This window comes from Schistocerca serialis, chromosome 2, assembly GCF_023864345.2.
Source record: "Schistocerca serialis cubense isolate TAMUIC-IGC-003099 chromosome 2, iqSchSeri2.2, whole genome shotgun sequence".
Taxonomy (NCBI): Eukaryota; Metazoa; Arthropoda; class Insecta; order Orthoptera; family Acrididae; genus Schistocerca; species Schistocerca serialis.
The window spans coordinates 40,744,031-40,763,684 of record NC_064639.1 but is presented as its reverse complement, the minus strand read 5'-3'; the positions used below and the strand labels follow the sequence as shown (position 1 = coordinate 40,763,684).

General features: G+C 39.6%; 1 protein-coding gene across 1 annotated transcript in view; it reads right to left on the bottom strand.

The window, feature by feature from the left end:
- LOC126455426 (PDF receptor-like) overlaps positions 1 to 19,654 on the bottom strand; it is a 403,957-nt gene that overhangs the window by 117,770 nt on the left and 266,533 nt on the right. The window contains exon 4 of the mRNA XM_050091176.1: positions 3,744 to 3,895. Coding sequence (XP_049947133.1) covers positions 3,744 to 3,895 — 152 coding nt within the window. The remainder of the gene's footprint in view (positions 1 to 3,743; positions 3,896 to 19,654) is intronic.

Here is a 19,654-nt window from a genome sequence, read left to right as displayed (position 1 = left end):
AACGTGCTGTTCAGAAGAGATATGCAACCCGTCGCAGTCATACGGGTTTATGGACAGCCCTGCAGGATTCGTGGTGACACTTCCCACTTCCACTACTTCAGGCATTAGTCGAGTCCATGCCACGTCGTTTTGTGGCACTTCGGCTTTCTCGCGGGTGCCCTACATGACATTTGGCAGGTGTACCAGTTTCTTTGGTTCTTCAGTGTAATTGCACGTGCAAGAGGTTGTGGATTCGAATCTCGTCTGGTGCAGTGTTCTTTAATTTCGAAATCTTCATCGAAATTATTTCGATCATCATTTTTATTCAGTTAACTGTTTTATAGGTACTTCTTTATTTCCATTCCTTTGTCACATATTTTTAATCATGAAGTTAAATGTCGTGAGGCTGGGGCCTCCATTCGGATAGGTTGGTCACCTGGTGCAAGTCTTTTTACTTGATGCCACTTCGGAATCATTATATCAGTTTTTCTTTTTCTCTCATTCTCTTTCAACTTCAAACGTTTGTTCATGTGTTTCTAGTTAATTTTTAGTGTCAATTTCGATTTAATTTCTTTTGTTATTTCGTCGTGTCTTCTCTTCGACACTGTTATGTTTATTATATTTATTTCTCATTATGCTTGAATTTCGGTTTGCTTATAAGCCCTTCTTCCGTTTAAATCGTCACCTATGTTTTTTTCCACATTGCAGTAGGTATTAGGTTGTGTTTTAAATGTTTGTATGACGATTACCGTGCAAAAAAATTGCAAATAAGTTAACAAAAAATACATTTTCACAACAATGCACAGACAATATAAATATATTGTTTCGTTTTTTAATCGATAGATCGGAATTTTAAAATAATTGAATACTATAATAGATAAATGCAAATTCATTCAAATTCACTAAAATTCCGATTGGGAAAACTATATAAAGTTAAAATGAACCAAATGAAGAAGTTCATACGGTTATTAAAATTATGTGACAAAGGGACGAAAATAAAAAATTACGTTTAAACCAATTAATTTAGTAAAAATAATCATCACAGTCATCTTGACAAAGGTTAAGAGTAAACAAAACAAATGCCAACTTTGACATGGCTCGAACCCACAACCTCCTGCGTGTGGATCGATTATCGTTTCCCCTACACCACTCAACCTGCCTCTGTCATACGACATTTTTACTGTTATTAAATATCACGCAAAATTCCGATTTGTTTTTTTAATTTGTTACTCCCAAACGAAGGCCCACCAGGGTTAATGGCTGCAGGGTGTGATAGCTGGAATCTCAACCTTCAAAAAGTCGATCCTACGACTAGAGACCTCTCTTTGTGAGGCGTGCAGCTTCTATCGATCTCCATTAGAGTTGTTATCTTTGACCGAGAGACACGACGGGAGGACTAGAGGGCATGCCCGGAGAGCAGAAGGTGCTGTAAACTGGGAATGTTGAGTCGAGAAATGGGCAGTCGTAGAGTGACGACTCTTGGAGGCAGCAGAAAGTTAGCAACAATACCGAGTGCAAACCCAGCGAGCAGGGGCCACTTGTTGTATAATTGTGGGAGTGGATTTTAGATGGTTGGCCACCCAGTATCGTATACTGAGCCAGCTGAATGGTTACAGATATGTACAGAGCGGCCCTGGTCAGTGGAACGTTTTTATCTGGATTTATTGTACTTTGATGTCAACCGCCTGCACTGGGTATGTACATGTAATAATCCATCTCACCATCTGTCAAGGCCAGAACTGATTTAATGAGCAACCCTGTTTTTTTATGTAACGTGGGGCTGTAGCTTTTCTGTGGTTCGCAGGTGTGCGATTCAATTTTAAACTGACAATAAAACCAGCAAGGTAATTTATTCCGTTCGTGTATGTGTTCTGCAGAAAGTTGTCAGTTTAGGTGAAAGCACGGCAAGGCATATGCATGATAGCCTTCGTAGGTTTGGTATTTCGTAACTAATGTTTGAACGTGAACTAAGGCCAGGCTGTACAGTGAAATTTCTTAGCGTTTACTGTACTTAATAAGAGCAGTTAAGATATATTCTCTTATTTCATTCTAGAGCGCAGTGTTGTACCAATCTTTGGTTGTCCTAATATTAAGAATTATGTGGTTTCCCGGTAGTGCGCAAATTGATATGAACCCCTTTCTCGCCTAGATACGTTTATTTGTTTCTTAAGCTGCAAAGCTGCTGTGCAGTCTGATTCAGATTTTGGAGTCATTACAGCGGACTGTGGTGTGGGTGCAATACCTGTTCCATGAAGTAATTCAATTAGCAAACGGAAGCATCCTCTGTAGGGCTTTTACACAGTAATTTTCATTTAATTGTGGTTAAGCAGTCGGAATAAACTTTATTGCACAGCTGAAAGTTTCCGTCGTGAATTTCGTATATTTGTAAAACCTCAAGCTCTATTTGTTCTTAAGTAAAACTTTTTAATTGTTTATAATATGTTTATTAAGATCAGTGTCGTTTCAACTAGTGGTCTTCTGGAAGCAAACTGGCATTTTCTTAAGGAGACTGAAATTAAAAATTTCAGTTTTTAAATAATTTGTGGCCGTTTATGCAACGTGATGTTAAGTATTCAATTTTTTTAAAATATTTACATTGTTTTTCAACTGTCCCATGGTTCAGTTACCCGGTTCAAAAATAACTTAGTTGGGACTCTGTTTATATTTGATTTGTAATCTTAATTTTTGGTCTGTAGTAATTCGACCTTCCTTCCGTGTCTGTGGGTGCTTTCAGGTATCCCGTTACGGCGCTGGGCCTGGTGGATTGTGACTTTGTACATGGTGCCCATTTAAATACTCTCATTCAAAGTTTGATTCTTTCCTCCTTTGGAAAAAGTTTACAATCAAGATTAAATAACTTCACTATAAGTAATGTGTAAAGTAACATTTTAAAATAAATGTTTATCGAACTTCGTTATTTAATGGTAGTGTTGTCTGAAGTATTTCTTCCGGTTGTGGCCTAGGGCCACATCTCACTGAGAACTCGTCATGTGAAGCAGAGATCAATGCCAGAATACAAGCAGCAAACCCATCTTACCACAGCCTAGCAAAACTGCTTCGGTCCAGATATCTCTCCAGACAGTTCAAGATTCGATTGTACAAAACCATGATTCAGCCTGTTGATCTATATGGCTGTGAGACGTAGAGTATCCGGAAACAGGCCTTCCATAAGCTCCTTGTTTTTGAGAGAAAAGTGCTTCGGAAGATCTTCGGTCCGGCTCTGGACGCAGATACAGGGGAATGGAGGATCAGATACAACCAAGAGCTTGAGGAACTATACCAGCAGCCCAAGGTAGCAGGAACTGTCAAAGCCAAACGAATGCAGTGGGCCGGCCATGTGGCCCGGATGGAGGATCACAGATGGCCTCGGAAGCTCCTGGATTTCACACCTACAGGATAGAGACCGCCAGGGAGACCCAAGAAGCCTTGTAGGGAGGGACTCTATGAAGATTTAAACCAATTGTCAATAGATGTGAACGGATGGCGGAAAGCAGCAATGGACAGAATACAGTGGAGGAGGAAACTTGTAGATGCGTGCGGTCCACTGGGCCTGATCACCTAGTAGTAGCAGTAGTAGTAGTAGTACTTCTTGTGGCCTAGCCCTCCGGTTCAACAGATAATTATGCTGACGTCGAAATGACGGACCATTTCGCAAACTTTAAACAAGTTTATCTCACCACGTAGGCTGGTTTTGAGTTCATTCGTGTGTCTGTTTTCTGTACAGCGCCGACCTTTCCTGTAGTGGCGTTACAGTGCTGGCCTACCTTGGCGGCGGCCTCAGAGCCGGCGTAGAGCCTCCGCATGAGCTGCAGGGTCTCCGGCAGGTAGCAGGGCGTGTAGTTGGTCCAGCCCTGAGGGGACGAAGGGTCGCGGCCCTCCCAGCGCCCTTCCAGCGAGCACCGCCGCACGGCGAACTCTGAAACCAGAGGGTTTGGCGTTATCTCCTGGTACAACGTGTGTGTTAGTGAGACATGTCGAAGAACTGTACGATGATGTTATTGGATTTGTTAATATGTGTAAAGGAAAATAATATATTTGAAGAATTGTGGTCAGAGAAGCAGTTGTTACTCAACGGTATCTCTGCCTGCGATGGCAACATTGTGGAGATGCAGAATCTTTGAGTCAGTAGTGGATAGCTGCTGTGTGCAGTAGGTAGCAAGATTAAAATATGATGATGGCCCATTCAAAAAAGGACAACATGTAAGTGTAGCAATGCAAGTCAAGGAACTTCAAAGTCAAAGATCACATTTTGATCTAATCCAAAGAAGTACCATTAAACACTTCTGTGGTAAGCAGATTACAAAATTGAAGTATTAACAATTCTACACTTGGTTGATATTACATCTAAATATTAATAAAAGAAGGACAAGAATAACAGGATTAATCAATGTAAGAATATACAACATTTTACAATTCACTCAAATATGTAAACATGTAAAATAGAAGCTACCTAAGCATAGTAATGTACCAGTTGAAAAATCTATTGAGTTAGTCAAACAAAATTTTGTACAATATAAAAGGTTAAATGTTCCCTAGGTAATTAAACTTATTGAGATCTTAACCCTTGTTTTATGTCATAACTATTTATTCTTCAGTGATGAATATTTCAAGCAATAAAATGGGTTTGCAAGGGAAAGTGGTTTAGCTGGTACTCTTGTCAATATCTTCCCTGATAATATTGAGTATAAATAATTTAATAGCAATTCCTCAGAGGGAAATAAAATTATCTCTTATAAAAGAGTAAATTGGAGAAAGACGAAGGTTATGAGAAGTAGTAGAAATGATAACAGTGAGAAACTTAACATCAGGATTGATGGTCACGAAGTCAATGAAGTTAAGGAATTCTGCTACCCAGGCAGTAAAATAACCAATGATGGATGGAGCAAGGAGGACATCAAAAGCAGACTCGCTATGGCAAAAGAGGCATTTCTGGCCAAGAGAAGTCTAGTAATATCAAATACCGGCCTTAATTTGAGGAAGATATTTCTGATGATGTACGTCTGGAGTACAGCATTGTATGGTAGTGAAACATGGACTGTGGGGAAACCGGAACAGAAGAGAATCGAAGCATTTGAGATGCGGTGCTATAGACGAATGTTGAAAATTAAGTGGACTGATAAGGTAAGGAATGAGGAGGTTCTATGCAGAATCGGAGAGGAAAGAAATATGTGGAAAACACTGATAAGGAGAAGGGACAGGATGGTAGGACATCTGCTAAGACATGAGGGAATGACTTCCATGGTACTGGAGGGAGCTGTAGAGGGCAAAAACTGTAGAGGAAGACAGAGATTGGAATACGTCAAGCAAATAACTGAGGATGTAGGTTGCAGGTGCTACTCTGAGATGAAGAGGTTAGCACAGGAAAGGAATTCGTGGCGGGTCGCATCAAACCAGTCAGTAGACTGACGACCAAAAAAAAAAATAAAATGTAGGTCGATGACACCATCATCTTCATATGAGGTTGTTTCAATGATGTTCAAAGCTTACACAGTCTTTTAATGATATGCATCGACCCTTCAGTTCACAGTGGAAATTGAAGAAATATGAGAATAATTTTTTGGATACATGAGTCGAAAATATAGTGATAGACATCAGTTTAATGTATACAGAAAGCCTACAATAATCAATAACTAGTCATGCCACCACATCACATATAAACATGCCTTTCTCAACTCTATGCTGAACAGAGTTCTAAGATTGCTATTGTCTGATCAAAACGTCAATAAAGAAATATCCTAAAATACACAAAATGACCCTGAATTAGTACAGAAATTGTATTTAAAAATAATTAAATTTAAGAGAAGTTAGGTAGAGAAGAAATCACTTTGGGAAAAATAAAAGGCATGTCAAATTTGAGATTTGCTACAATTCTACATTGTGGAAAAGTATCTATTAAATCAAACATTTATTAAAAAAGAAGTAACACTACAATTTAATTTCAAACTGAAGACAATTTAGGGCAAAAATTACACCAAAATATTCATCGAGAATCAGTTTATGATGTGAGACATGCACAAAATTAGTTGTTGATACTGTGACAAAATGTATATTGGCAAATCAGAAAGGAAATTCAGATTTATATTTAATTATGGTTCCTATCCAAGAAGCACCTTTGCATTAGGTATGTGTTTAAGATCACACAATCATACAGTGGATAGAATTGCTGATTACATGGAAATGTTGCATAGTCTTGAAAAGGATGTGATTATGAACCTTCTCAAAGAAACATATTTTTGCAAATACGGTTATTCTGCCAGAAAAAGTTCTCAATGAGTAGATGGAACTTAAAAGCAAATGTTTCTTAAATGATTTAATTGACAGATTCAAATATTTTAGTTGACCTTGCTAAACTAAAACTCTACTCAATTATGACCCACTTTTTATTTCGTCTCTGTCTCCCTCCTCTCTTGTCCTTAGTATCATTATCCACTTTCTTGTTTTCTAATCTATGATACACAGCTTTTCCACATATGTGTTTCACTTTGACTTTTTATCATATCATGCCTCTTTATTAACTTTTATCTGTCTAATAAATGGAATTCAATTATATTTTGTGATTGTGTAGATACTGGATGACATATCATACTAAATAATGTGTAACAGCTTACATTTTCGCTACATAGTTGTTTTACATTGGTTTTTGAACTTTTATCTGTATGACAAACGGAATTTAAATTACATTTTCTGACTGTGTAGGCACTGGATGACATTTTCTTCTAAATAATGTGTAAGAGGTTGGATGTCTCTTATGCATATCTTTCATTGTGACTTTTCATAATATCATATCTCTTAATTAATTTTATCTGTATGATAAATGGAATTTTAATTGCATTAAGTGATTATGTAGACACTGGATGACATATTCTTCTAACTAATGTGTAATAGTTCAGATGTATACCAAGATTCTCCACAAAAAAAGGTTAGATTGTGGGATATGCGTGAATTTTTAGATGTTTTGCATGTACATATTCTACATTCCTTTTGCTTCTTGTTTCAATCCAAAAATTTATATTTCATTAATATTAATTTACTTTAAAGTGTATTTCCGTCAGATAAGGCTCTACTACTCTGTAGTTGTATTTTACACGCTTAAACTTTTGACTGAACTGCAAAATATTGGATATTCTTACAGTCACCAATCCTGTTATCTTTTCTTTATTTTATTAATGTTTTTTTATGTAATATCAATCAAGTATAGAGCTCTTAATGCTTCAGTGTTGTAATCTGATTACCATAGAAGTGTTTAACGCAAACTTCTTTGTATCTGGCCAATACTGTCATCTTTGACTTTGACGTTCTTTGACTTGTATTCCTATATATCATATGTGGTCCCGTTGTCAATGGACCATGACACTTTAATCTTGTTATAATTTTTCATTTGTATTAGCAACTATGATTTTTCAGTGGTAACGTATGTCAAAGCTTGTGTAAAATGTGAAACATCTGCGATAACTTTTATGAGTATTTCTACTGATTTAACGGTTTTTCCTGTTTTGATCTTATATCGTTTCACATTGTTACATTGCCCAGTTTTGCATGTTGTACCCTGAGGCTGATGACGGTTTAAGACCGAAACTCGCAGCAGAATAAACAACATTATCACAGGCACCACAGTGGTACGCATTGTATAAAATTCGTACAGGCTGTTGACCAGCGCCTAAGCGAGATGTTCCGTTATTATAAACATTGGATTTTTTTTCAACTCGAAAAGAGTAAACATCTCTTCAGAGGGACGTTGGCTGGGTACATTGGTTACATTGTAATGGGCTGATGTTTTTTTACCATTCAGGGTAAAGTAGATTGCAGTGTGTAGCTGTTATGATGTGTCTTGTGACCTGGAGAAAAAGAGAATGCTAAATCGCTGCGTTGTGTGCACACCTTCTGTGGTTAATAGTCTATTTCAGTGTGTAATGTAGCATGCCATTAGAAAAGCGGACCACCTGTAGCTTCGAACGACAACCAGTTGTTTTACGTTACTATATATCAGTACTTTCTGCTGAACCTATATGTCTAGAGAAAACTAGGCCCCTGTAACAGTAGGGAGTGTAGTGGAGGAGTACGTCGCCCAGTTCATCAGGCGAGACAACGTTGGACGACTCAAGAACTCAAACGGCTTCGCACAATCAGCTACAATATGTGATCAAAAGTATCAGGATGCCTCTATGTAATACGGAATTTACCACTAGATGTCACGATACCCCAGCACCCGTATACAAGGGGGCGCGGAGTACTGTTTGGTCGGCAGAGACTCAGCAACAGCGCATGTGTCTGCCAGAATAACTCAGTGTCTTCGAATGTAGACTAGTTATTCCATGTCAAATGCATAACAGATTCGCCAGGGATAGTTAAACCCTTCTAAAGCTGTAAATGTGGACTGTTGGTGATGTGACTGTGAAGTGGAAACGTCAAGTACCAACTACATAGGATGCAAGACCAGCCAGCTCTTATGGACTGACGGACAGGGATCGTTCAGCACTGCAAAGAGAGGTTGTAAGAAATGGTAGGAAATCAGGAACCGCTCGTGAGTTCCAAAGTGCTATGTACAGTCTAGCTAGCACAATGACTGTGGGTAGAGAGTCACATAGAACGGAACACAGTGGTTGAGCACCTCCTCATAAACCAGACATTACAGTACTCATTGCTAAGCGACGCTCGAGGTGGTATAAAGAGAGACGGCACTGGACGGTGGATGATTGGAAACAAGTGACTTGGAGTGACTAATTACAGTGTCAATCCGACGGAAGGGTTTGGTTTTGGAGAATGCCTAGAGAACATTACGTGCCACCATGTTTAGTCAAAAATACTCAAAATACGGAAAGATATGAGCTCTACAGCAGTGCTTACTGCGTACCGGTCTTGAAGAGGAACAGTTCGCATGCAATGATTGTTTCTATCTGTATGACATCGCATTCTGTCACGAAACAGCAGCTGTGAGGCAGTGGTTTGTTGAAAATAATATTCCTGAGTTGGACTAGCCGGCCCAAAGCCCATCCTGAAACCAACGGACAAGCTCTGGAATCCGTCAGAACGTCGACTTGTCTTCTGACACCACACACATCGCTACCTCCTCTGGTTTCGGCTCCTGAGGATGAAATCAATAGACATTTAGACAATTCATTTAAAGTGTCTCTGGCGGAGGTTAGACCGTAATAAAACCCCCACTAATAGGCGTGTGGGAAAACGATGTAACTAAGCCCTGTGAGACCATTAATCCCGTAAAAAATGAGATGATCGTACGACATTGTTGGCCGGGAGACCCCATGCGGGGTGCTCGGCCGCCGAAGACGCAAGTCCTTTATTTTAACTGACGCCACTTCGGCGACTTGCGAGTCAATGATAATGAAAGACACACAACACCCAGTCATCTCGAGGCATAGAAAATCCCTGACCCCACCGGGAATCGAAGCCGGGACCCCGTGCGCGGGAAGCGAGAACGATACCGCAAGACCATAAGTCGCGGACATTAATCCAGTGAAATTAGTTTTCGGAATATAACTGGTGATTTCTGTGTCAGGCTTATTGGTTCACTGTTCGGATTTTGCCCATCTTACAATCTACGGTATCCAAAATTCGTTAGCCCGACATTATTACAAAGTATTCCGTCTTTTTCCGAAATACTTAAAAAAATTCCCGGAATTCTACTCCGCATCATTAGCAAGAAGAAATCTTTCTAGAGAGAAATCAGCTCCTACTGGCTGCGATAATCTTCAAAGAGCTCATTCGTCTTGTTTGTGGACAGAAAGACGGATTTGCAACGCCAATTATAACGTCCTGGGCGTGGCATACGCACCTTTGATGTCTAATCCTGCGCTGATAGGTGGGTTTGTCGGTAAAGTGCGGATCTGTTAATTCTTTGCGGTCGCTACACTTCTAGTCCCGCCGAACGGATAACCTCATACACTGTACGAGTCTTATGGTTTACGGTAATTAATCATAATGTTGTAATCAAACTGTAACGAAATATTCATCCCACTTCCTGTACTTAGCATCGACCTTCTCCTGAACTCTAAGTATTTCATTTCCGTTGTCTAGCAGGGCGAATTTCATACACGAGACATCATCGTCTGGCGTTACCCACTAGGTACTTTAAATATATCGTGAACACTACATTGGCCATGTTTTTACAGCTTTGTGCTTTCGCCACATTAAGGACGACTCGAGTATGCCTATCCGCTTGCAAGTCATGAACCAAATCACAAAGTTAGTCCACGGATCTGGAAGCTCGTATCTTTGCCGCTGTATCGAATGGCTTCCACAAATACAGAGACTTGGACAACGGAAAATCTAGAAATGAAACAGAAGATGCAGAGATATATTGTTACGGGAGGCTGTTGAAGAGCAAGTGGGTTCTGGAACAGTGAACCAAGATGTCCTGTAAAGGGTCCACGAGAAACACGCGTAATAAAGAACATCGGTATCAGCCCAGCAAGGTTGTGTAATGTGTCATCCGCGTTGTGTAATACGTCGTATTGTAAGGGTTTTATTTTATACACAAAATTTTAATATTAGTAATATTTTGGCTGTGACGTGGAAGAGTAAAACTTCAATAGCATCTGAGTAATAGCGGGCAACATCTCTACCAAAGAGGTTGCGCTGCGAGAGACTCTCAGTAGAATCTTTCCTTGTGAGAGGAGTAGCGTCTTGGAGATACAGAAAAGTTGTCGAGTTGTATCTTGTGATGTAGTAATAAATGTTTAGGTCGTGCTGTATACCGGCAAGAATTTTCTTATATTATTTTTCATTTATGAAGAGGTACTTTGTAAATTCATTCAGAAGATTTCAAAAGATACTATAATAGCGCATTTGCAGATACATCCAAGCGCAGTAATTAATTTCGTCAGGGATTTAGAATTGGAGACTTTTATGATAAAGTAACAATGCGTGGTTTACTGATTTTTCTTGAAAGATGCATAGCATACGTGTTTGTAAGACAAATAGGATTTGTCCACGTCTTTTGCACTATTTATGTAAAGTGAGTTATTAATACTTTTAATGTTAAAGTATTTTGTCTTAGTGACTTAAAGTTTTCTTAATAAGTTGCTATATTGTTTTTTCTTCAAGCAACTTTCGTCTCTTTATTTCAGGTTTCACTTACATTATTTTTCTTTCCAGAGTTTCTCAGAAAAAGAACTTTAATTCACAATGATAATCGAAGTAATGAGATTTATTAACAAATAAGTTTTGTGCACATCACTATACCTTAAATCACGCATTGCAAATCGTGTTGCTGGTAGTTTGAATTTTTATTTTTTAACTATCATAGCAGCAGCAGCCACAGTGTTTTGGAGATAGCAGCAGCACAGCGTTTATAATTTACGGGTGATACAATTAACATTTGAACAGTGACATACTACTCAAATGAGTCATTTTGGTAGGTATTTATATTTCATATTTTTCTCGCAGTCAGACTGCTTGTATTATTGCACAGTTTTAGTAAATTTACGGAACAGTGTTCTCTTGTCATGTGTAATGCAGTATATTGTTTAGTATTGATGTAATGCAGTATATTATTTAGTATTGATATCTTATCAAGAATTACGAGATTACTAACGAAGTTAAAATAGAGGAGATGAACATCTCATTAGCGCACAGACAAAATACCAGTAAATATAACAATGAAAGAGAGACAGTCCTCGGTCACTATATTTTTAACAAATTAACCTGGTTTCAACACTGTTAGGAGTGTCTTCTTCAGAATTTAAAACAAAGAATGATCTATATTCTATAACATGGTCACAGAATAATGACTAAAAACGTGTGGTAGGGTATAAGTACGGAATCATAGTAAAAGACTGACAGTACTTATATGTCATTTATAAAATAATAAATATGCCAAAAGGGCATTAGTCACAAAACTATTTAAGATAAAGAAAACTGAGATGGCGAGCCACTAAGGGCTGCTCGTTACTTGCGTGGTGCAGGTTGCCAAACGGACTTACCGAGGAGCCCTTGGTGGCTCGCCATCTCAGTTTTCTTTATGGCTCTGAGCACTATGAGACTTAACATCTGTGGTCATCAGTCCCCTAGAACTTAGAACTACTTAAACCTAACTAACCTAAGGACATCACACACATCCATGCCCGAGGCAGGATTCGAACCTGCGACCGTAGCGGTCAAGCGGTGCCAGACTGAAGCGCCTAGAACCGCACGGCCACAAGGCCGGCTCAGTTTTCTTTATCTTAAATAGTTTTGTGAGTAATGCCCTTTTGGCATATTTATTATTTTATAAATGACATATAAGTACTCTCAGTCTTTTGCGATGATTCCGTACTTATACCCTACCACACGCTTTTAGTCATTATTCTGTGATCATGTTATACAATATATCATTCCTTGTTTTAAATTCCGAAGAATACACTCCTAGTAGTGCTGAAACCTGGTTAATTTGTTAAAAATATAGTGACCGAGGGCTGTTTCTCTTTCAATTGTAACTATTCACGGTCTCTCACCGTGCAGCCATGTACAAAATTTTGAGTAAATATAACTATATATTACCATACAACATAAATATATTAGCCACTTAAGCACCTCACGAACTATGTATCGTACAACGATGCATTTCTGCAGGTACATTTATTGGTACATGGGGATATTGTCTGTGAGACATGTTGCGAATAGAGCAATTAGTGAAAAAATAGTGAATTAAAGCCACATGTAAGATGCGAAAGCGAAAATATAGTAAGAGATATTTTTTTTCCTTTCACCAGTTTGTACAGTGTGTTCGCGAGACAAAGTTTCTTGAAGGCTTCAAATTACAGTTTACGATTAAAAAAAATAAAATTAAAAAAAATTTTAAAAAACACGACGTACTACGAAGGAATTATCCGAACAGGACGGAAATTGGAATCTGTGATGTACATGTACAGACAAACAAATGGTTACAATTTCAGAAAAAGTTGATGACTTAATCAAGAGAAAAGGCTTCACAAATTGTTCGAGTCAATAAAGCGTTGGTCCTCCTCTGGCACTTTGACAAGCAGTTATTCGGCCTGACACTGATTGATAAGGTTGTTGGCTGTCCTGATGAAGGGGGCGCCAAATTCTGTCCATCTGAAGCTTTAGACTGACAAAATCCCGAGGTAATCGGAGCGCCCTGCCCATAGTTCTCAAACCTACGCCCAGGAAGGCTTGCCATGAAGACAGTAATAGGAGGCATAGAATATCATCGACGTACTGCAGTCCTGTAAGGGTGTCGCGGATGACAAACAAAAGGGTGCTGCTGTGAAATTAAACGGCGCCCCAGATGATCAGAATTCACTGTTCCCTTTTTTTCTTCAGTCTGCACATCTGAATCATTGTCCTCAATTAAATTTGTAAGAGATTCCGGATGACTGTAATATTACGTTTTCTGTGGTTTTCTCTTCTTCCTTTTCAAAAACAAAAGTTTCGCTGCAGCTTTCATATTTTTGAACTGTTTCAAACGTTCCATGTACGAACGCCGCATTAGCTACTTAACAGACTCAGAACCTGCTTTCTTTACTAGGTCAGGTTTGTTTGGTTCTTTTATCTAAAACTACCGCTGTATTACAAGGTCGTTGCCTCTAAGTCCATGTGTTTTACATGGGAAGAGCCCCGCTTTCCAGAAGCCGTTTACAGCATTCTCCGTTGATATTGATCGCACATAACCTCTTAATCAAAAATGGGGTTACTACTTGACATTGGTTAGTTGCTCACCAGCTTTCTAATGTTGGAGATAATGCATTTTAAACGGTCCCATGAATTCCACAGAAGAGGCTGCTTCTTGAGCGTGCATGGAATGGGGTGATAAACAGATGACGTGGGCACGGCTTTTTCTTGATTTCTATCACACAAATACGATATGATGCCCATCAAGTGTTAGGAAAACAAGATCATCATCAGGTACCTTTATAAAATTTATAAAATCTTCGAACTACTAAGTAGCAACATGAGTCTCTCCTAAAATTAAATAACGTGTCATAAACACTGATACCGTCCCGTATCAGGTCACTCATCGTATAGAATGTTAGAAACAAGTCATCTTGCGTGAAGGAAAATCCATTAGAGCCAATGAAAAAAGTACTTTGTGAAAAACATAATCTCATGAATATTGTTGCAGCAGCTACTCAACTTCAGATATTAAATCCATAGAAGCTCGTACATTCCAAAACGTTGAAATTCACTAATTTTAAAATTAATAATTTTTGACAATATGAAACTCCGTAATGGGCTTATTCTCACTGCACTGTGAAAACTAAGTTGAGATACTTCCAAACAGAGCTGACAATTTCCTTTAATCGTAGTTTAGTCTCATATTAGCGATCTCTCCCATAGTACGCACCTTTTCTCCACAGTTAAAATCATATTCAGTTATAATAGCATCATTTGGATGAATTAAAAACAATTCATATGGCAACATAAATTGTCATATTCTCAAATGAAATTCTAATGGCACCAAGGCAAATTTCTTACCTGATTATCTCTTTCGGATCATTATACACACATATACATATTTCTCACGGTTATTTGTTACATGATACAAATACGTACACAGTAGCACATCTTCATATGCAGGGCACATACTGAACAGTGGTTTTGCATTGTTTAGTATGTGTCCGGCATATGTAAACATACGTGTTGTTGTGTACGTATTTGTATCATGTAACAAGCATCTGTGAGAAATATGTATATGGTTGAGGCCTTTTGCACAAGATGCTGTATGTTTTTAAATATTTTAGAGATGACAAACGTTTATAATGTGCTAAGTTTTATGCACTTCACATCTTGTGCAAGGGGTCCGTTACGGCGTTAAGTCAGCGCCGGCACGCCAGTCGAGAACGACAGGGAAGAGAGGGCTATGAGAAGGGATCAGCCAATCGCACGCTGACCGAACTCCCTCCAGGACGACAACGCGACAGCAGCGGCCCCTACGTGAAGAGCACAAAAGCGCCATGCAAGATGGGTGGCGGGCCACCTTGATAGCAGGTTTAACGTTAGCCATTTCGCTAACCACGCATCGTAGCCTCTATCGTTAGTACTCTCTACGTCTCATAGACTTGCTTTATCTATTCTGAAGAAAACTGATTATTTTGGATGTCGCCCTTTACTTGCGACACATATCAAAGTTAAGTAGTTGGCTTTATCATTTTTAATGAAACCCATTAATACGTGTTGTTTGATTGTTTGTCGAGGAAACCGAATATGCAGGATTGCTAGACACAACAAGGTCAGCGTAAAATGAACATGTTGTACTACATAAAAGTGTTCAAGGTATGCAAATGTACAGGTCCGCTTCCAGTGTTTGTTTTGTATAATACGAAACTAAAACTTCTGTATCAAGTGAGACATATTCCATCTATTAGATTTTCTTCCAGACTTAAAGCTGACAGCTAAGACTGTTGAAACCGGTTGTCTTGAATAGAAAACATTTTTGGCCATCTTAGCTTTTGGAATGCTTTTTAAAAAAAACGCATACCTTTCAGAAGCAAGATGTATTCAGCAATCATTGAGGGCACTAATCCTTGACTTTACTTTCACAAAATTCTCAACTCTGTAATTTGCGTTTGCAATACGGCGATCATACCACAACCAGGGGACCCGTGTGAAACTTTCGAGCCTTTATAGTTTTAAATAACGAGAACTTTTCGAATAGATGTAGTTGTTGTGTAGTTGCGGGATGAAGAGAAAAATCTCTAAAATGAGCCGAACGATGTGAAATAATTATCGTAAATTTATCGTACTATTTTCTACATATAATATAGTCCCATGTGTTCAAAAGTATGTTGTGCATTCGGAATGTATGTCCGGGCTTGTGAGATGGGCAGAGATCAGGGACTGTCAGTAGGGCAACATAACCTATAACTTTAACTAAACAATTTTCAATTACAGTAAGCAAGTTAGACTGCTGCAGTAGTAGGTAAACCACAATTCAAGGCGACAATGACAAATATCTTGTCATCTTCATTCATCACAACATCAAGGAGAAGTTGTGCGACATAAACAAAAGCTGGTAGGCGTTTTTCTGGATCTGGAAGATGAATACTCAAATTTCGCGCCATTCGCGTAAGAGTGGCGCTAGTAGCAAGTCAGGTTTGCTTTCAATACGTGCTGTAACCGTCCTGACCGTTAGTTACGTCTGAGACTGGACGTAGTGAGCTGATGTCGGTCAAGAACGCCTCTTGGGCAACAAAGGCTCCATTATAATCACCTCGCCGATTTCAGATGAAGTTGTGTAATCGGATTAAGAGAAGCTGAATTTTCCTTCTACTATGTTTCGGAAAGACTTGGCAGAAATGTAAAAACTGTACGTGATTGCTGGCAGCGGCGGTCGCGAGTACGTACTGTCGCAAGAAGGCCGTTCTCCGGACAGTCATGTGGCACTTCCTAGAGGAAGATTATTCCGCCGGCCGCGGTGGTCTCGCGGTTCTAGGCGCGCAGTCCGGAACCGTGCAACTGCTACGGTCGCAGGCTCGAATCCTGCCTCGGGCATGGATGTGTGTGATATCCTTAGGTTAGTTAGGTTTAAGTAGTTCTAAGTTCTAGGGGACTGATGACCACAGCAGTTGAGTCCCATAGTGCTCAGAGCCGTTTGAACCACGATTATTCCGTTCGGCGTATGGTTCTGGCGCATCGTACTGCATCTGCAGCAGCGATTTATGCAGCAGTTGGAACCACAGTGACACGACAGGCTGTTACAACGGTTACTCCAAGAATTGCTTCGAGCCAGGCGGCGTGTAGCGTGCATACAGCTGACCGCAAACCACCGCCATTTACGAGCTCAGTGGTGTCAAGCAGGAGCTCATTGGAGGGTAGCATGGTGGTCTGTTGTTTTCTCATGAAAGCTGGTTCTAGCTTGGTGGCAGTTATGGCCGTACGTTGATTAGGAGACCAGCTGAGTGACTGCAGCCAACTTATCTGCGTCCTATACACGCTGTACCTGCGCCTGGAGTTTTGGTTTGGAGTGCGATTTCGTATAAGTCCAAGAACACTCTCGTGGTTATCCCGCGCACCCTGACTGCAAATCTATACTTCAGTCTGGTGATTCGACCTGCTGTGCTGACATTCGTGAACAGCATTCCAGGGGATGTTTTACAACAGGATAACGGTCGCCCGAATACCGCTGTTGTGGCGCAAAACTCTGTACGGAGTATCGACATGTTGCCTTGGCCTGCCCGATCACCAGATCCGTTTTCCGTCGAGAACATATGGGTCGCCATCGGATAACAATTCCAGTGACATCCAAATACAGCAATAACCAGTGTTGTGCTGACCGACCAAGTGAAATAGGCATGTAACTCCATCACACAAACAGGCATCCGGCACCTGTACAACACAATGCATGCACGTCTGCATGCTTGCACTCAACATTCTGGCAGTTACACCGGTTAATAGCGTACCAGGGTTTCACGTTTGCAGCGGCTTACGTTAACCTGTAATCTTGTGATGCAAATGACTCGAACATAATATGTTACTCGGACAAGTGTATTCTCGAAATTTCAGTGCGGTACATTAATTATTCATTGGTGTTGGGATTTTTTCCCATCACTGTATTAGTTCAGAAAAGTCGTCTTGTACGATGGGCGAAAATAATCGCAGTGGTCACTGTTATTGTCTATGAAAATGCTCTATACAGTGCTGTATACTTAAAACAAGTAAAATGGTTTTTATAGTAAGATAGTATGAAAAGGGAAACCATTATTACTGGTTAATAAATTAGCTTCCCAAAATAGATGTATGAAGCAGTGCATCCATGATGTCCTTCTGCCTATGATAGTTAGAAGTCTCCTTTATATTAAAATTTTCCGCAAATAGTAAATTGTAGGGAAAAATCGGTATACAGTGTCAGAATCTGGTTACATTTGCCCCGATACCTCATTCATCGCTGTAAGATTAGCATATGTTGAGAAAAAGCTATTTTGAGTTGAGAAATAATATACATGATTTACTTTTTGAAGTCCCCTCGTAGATGGGGCTTTGGAGGAATGTCAGCGCTAGGTTGATAATTTGCACCAACTCATTTCCTTGTGATTTTATACCTTTTAACAAATCGCATGGAGGAAAGCCGTTGTCGATGTCGGCTACAGGTGCTATAATACTCAATTCGCCGGGACTGTGCCATGGTGTCGGTTGCCGTCAGCCTGCGGAGTCTGCGGCTGTCACCTCTTCCGACTTTGAGTAACTGGAAACTTTTCCAATTCACGCCGACATTGTCCAGCTGCGTTACCACACCTACATCCAAAAGTCCGCGAAAGTAGCGGAACTGCTCGCACAAAAACGGCTTTCGGGCAGACGTTGCAGGCCCTGAACATTCCAGCGTTTGTTGGTGATTGCTTCCTCTGGTTCTGATGATTAATTCCTTCCATTTGCTGCTGTTAGGGCGATTGGTCGTTAATTTAAACATTTCGCGGAGTAATAAAGTTTTAAAACCCATCTGAAAGGAGAGAAGCCATCGTAATTATACAAACATTTCTACTATCACTTTGGCAGTGCAGCAAGTCTGCAAGAATTCTTTTCTTACTAGCAGTGCTGAAAACGTATAAATGTGAATCGTGTGTAAGGTATCTTGGGTGAAATAAATCTTTCATTTCGATAAATGGCGCCACACTAGCTGACTACACCGTCAATCGAGACGCATTGTAGCTAACTCACACGTCTCATCTACAACCAAATTTGTACCTATCTTGCGTTCATATTTACTTACAAACGTTTAAAATTTTCTTCGATCGCCCCTTCAGAAGATCTCAGATTACTAACGAAAGCCCTTATACTTCTTGTGAAAATCTTCGAAACGTAGTCGAAGTTATTCAGTCACTCTATCGCCCTAAATGCTGAAAGGGTTAGTCCTAAAGTTATAATTGAAAAAAATGAGTACGTAATCAATTTTCTGTTCGTTTTTTGGTAGATATCCACAGCCTCGTTGGTCTGTGGTCCCATTGCAAGCTTAAATGACTCTAACCATGCGAAAAACAATTTACTTTTAGACGAGTGCCTTGTTTTCAACCACTCCCGTATGTGTTTCCTCTAGGCATATTCGTGGAAGCAGTGTCCACGCTGGAGGACAAAAAATAACTAAATAAATTAACCGACGAAAGAGGCTGATTACTGATAATGCTTGCACAGAACCCTAATCAAAGCGGCGATAGCATTCAAAGAAGAAAAGGTAAAGAGTAGATGCAATTTGAGCCCCTATCTGTTACTCAGTGTTGGCGTGAATTATTTCACGTCACTATAATCGTCAACTGGGCGGTGAAGTGGTCGACGTAAGGAGTAGTGAGTAATTGGTATTTGGAGATGTGCATTTGTAACTCAATAATAGGATTCAGAGATTAAAAAAGCTGATGTTGTTATTAGTTTCATGAATGCGTTATAGTACTACCTTTGTCGACAAACATGTAGAGACAAATTTTTCTCGTTAGTCTCTCTAATTCAATCAGTCGATTTCAGTGAAGCAAGAATGTGCCTATTACAACATATGTCAAAAATCAGACAAACAGTTTTCTATCCGGTACACTGAATCGATGTATATGTGTAGGAGTAATTGTAACCGATTTTATGCGCATTTGACCCAATAAGTAATTTGAGAAATAACTGGTTTACAAAAAGATATCGTGGGAAAATTTAGCGGGTAATTACATGTCACATTACGTAAGAGTAGCCGTTACGCGGGGTTACAGACGTAAAGCCATTCACTATAAGGTATGAGTGTTCATGAATGAAA